This window comes from Eimeria maxima, genomic scaffold (assembly GCF_000499605.1).
Source record: "Eimeria maxima Weybridge genomic scaffold, Emw_scaff331, whole genome shotgun sequence".
NCBI classification, from domain to species: Eukaryota; Apicomplexa; class Conoidasida; order Eucoccidiorida; family Eimeriidae; genus Eimeria; species Eimeria maxima.
Genome location: NW_013563811.1, coordinates 1 through 2,500, shown reverse-complemented (window position 1 = coordinate 2,500; position 2,500 = coordinate 1). Strand labels below are relative to the sequence as shown.

At 46.2% G+C, this 2,500-nt stretch overlaps 1 protein-coding gene across 1 annotated transcript in view; it reads left to right on the top strand.

Annotated features, from left to right (window-relative positions):
• The window catches only part of EMWEY_00028700 (hypothetical protein, conserved), a gene marked incomplete at both ends in the record, with an annotated part of 3,226 nt that extends 838 nt beyond the window's left edge, over nucleotides 1–2,388 (top strand). Inside the window, 5 exons of the mRNA XM_013478241.1 lie at nucleotides 314–979; nucleotides 1,272–1,287; nucleotides 1,458–1,577; nucleotides 1,759–1,827; nucleotides 2,302–2,388. Coding sequence (XP_013333695.1) covers nucleotides 314–979; nucleotides 1,272–1,287; nucleotides 1,458–1,577; nucleotides 1,759–1,827; nucleotides 2,302–2,388 — 958 coding nt within the window. The remainder of the gene's footprint in view (nucleotides 1–313; nucleotides 980–1,271; nucleotides 1,288–1,457; nucleotides 1,578–1,758; nucleotides 1,828–2,301) is intronic.
• Between the last annotated feature and the right edge of the window lie 112 nt (nucleotides 2,389–2,500).

The window sequence follows — 2,500 nt, the reverse complement described above, 5'->3', positions numbered from 1 at the left end:
AGATCGCATGCATTTAGCAGCACTTATGCAGCACGTGCTGCGCGATGCAGGACAGGTTAATGAGTTCGATGCTGCATGTCTTCTTTATACTATTCGCAAGTAAACCCTAAACCCTAAACCCTAAACCCTAAACCCTTGCTCAAACCCTAGAGGCAATTATCTGCACACAAACACCAAACCCTAATGCCAAACCGCATCGTTATCCCCTAGGACATAAGACGTTAGGGTTTAGGGTTTTTTTATTTACTAGGGTTTAGGGCTTTTAGGGTTTAGGGTTTAGGGTTTAGGGTTTAGGGTTTGTGGTGTGGGTAAGGTATCGATTTAACCCTCGAGCGGAGGCGGAGGAGAGAATTGCGGCGATGGAGGAACAAGCGGCTGCTGCTGGCAGCAGCAAAGGGCGCAGCAGCAGCAAGCGCAGCAAGAGCAAAAAGAGCAAAAAGAGCAAAAAAAGCAACAAGAGCAGCAGCAGCAGCAGCAGCAGCAGCAGCAGCAGCAGCAGCAGCAGCCTGAACAAAATAAGCCTGAAAGTGCTGAGGGTTTGTGCATGGACCTTAGAGAAGCGAGCAGCAACAGCAACAGCAAAATCTCTTGTTTGCTGCTTATATGAGTACGCGCTGCTGCAGGTGCTGCCATGGCGGTTGCTGCTGCTGCTGCAGAAGAGACTGCAGCAGCAGCAGCAACTGCAGCAGCTCGATGGCCAAGGCCTTGCGCTATTAGCCTTGTCGCTGTCTTTGCTGCAGCAGCGAGCAACGAAGATAATGAAGAGAATAGGTTGTGTGCTGCAGCAGCGGCAGCAAAAGCTAGAACAGCAGCAGCAGCAACAGCAGCAGCAGCAGCAGCAGCAGCAGCAGCTAGCTGCTCCTATAAGGATGCAGCAAGGCCTATCCTCTCATAGTTTATGTCTTGTGCTGCATGCAGCAGCAAAACAACAAATAAGAGAAAAAATAATTCTTAATGTTGTCTGTAAACATATACAGAGGTAAATAAGCTAACACATACCCAGCAGCAGCAGCAGCAGCAGCAGCAGCAGCAACAGCAGCTGCAGCAGGTATACCTGTGTATATTTGTGCTGCAGTGCTGGCAGCAAGTTGACGAATAATCAATTAATTATTTTTGCGAATTGTTTTGGTCTTCTTGGCGTTAAGCACAAAGAAGCATGGATAATTATTAACACATTATTAACGGTAAATTATTTCTTGCTGCTGCTGCTGCTGCTGCTGCTGTTGATGATGCTGCTGTTGATGCTGGTGCTGCTGCTGTGGTTGTTTTAGTGGTGTGGTGGGGCGGGTACTGGATTTGGTGCTGCTGCTGTTGCTGCTGTTGCTGCTGTTGCTGCTGCTTAAGACTAGTAACCGTTACACTGTCTGCATACTTCTTGCTGCTGTATTGTGCTGCTCGTGCTGCTGCTGCTGCTGCTGTTGCTGCTGCTTTTGTTGCTGCTGCTGCTGTTGCTGCAGGAGAGGCAAAAGGATCTATCTCCTTGTGAGATTTCCTTGGGGGCCCTTGGGGCCTCCAAGGCAGCAGCAGCAGACAGACAAACCCTCAAAGCTCTCCTTAACCAAGCCCTCCACCTACGGGTGAGCTACAGCAGGATTTAGGGTTTAGGGTTTAGGGTTTAGGGTTTAGGGTTTGCCACATTCCTTTGTTTGTTGCTCTGCACGTTAGTCCCCGTAGGAGTCATGACAGAGGCCACGTTATCGGGTTAAGAGTTTAGGGTTTAGGGTTTAGGGTTTAGGGTTTGGAGTGTTTGCCTTGCAGCGTAGCTTCACTGGCCAGCAGCTCGTCAACCTCTTGGATGGCGTTGTCCTCTCTGGGCAGGCAAGAGAGGTAACTATCGCTAGCTAGCTAGCTAGCTAGCTAGCTAGCTAGCTGTCTCTGTCCCCCTGTAGCGGCAGTTTGCATGCATCATGACTAGCTCTGCGCATGCATCCTTGCTGCTGTATTTATTTGCTGTTTGCATGCAGCACACAGCAGCATGTCTTAAATTACTTGAGGTGTACATACAGCTTGGGGAAGCAGGACCTGCATGCAGAGTTAATCAATTAAGAAGAATTGCATTTACTTTATTGCTTGAGGTTTGTCTATTAAGTAAAAAATAAATAAAAAGTAAATAAAAAATAAATAAATAATAAATAAATAATAAATAAATAATAAATAAATAAATAAATAAATAAAAAGGATTAAATGATTAGTGTTTTATTATGTTATTTTCTCTTTTTTGTATATGAGGGTTTCCCCTCTATAAGGGTTTAGGGTTTAGGGTTTAGGGTTTAGGGTTTAGGGTTTAGGGTTTCTATTCAGAGCGCTGACGCCCTCTCTGCTGCTCCTCGATCTCTCCAACTATTTATTGAGTCACACCAAGACCCATTCACCTCCACAGAGCCACAGGTACCTCTAAACCCTAAACCCTAAACCCTAAACCCTTAGCAGACGATTTGTTTGCTTCTTTTGCTTCGTTCTTTGTCTGTGGTGGTTAGGGTCTGTACTATATATATATATT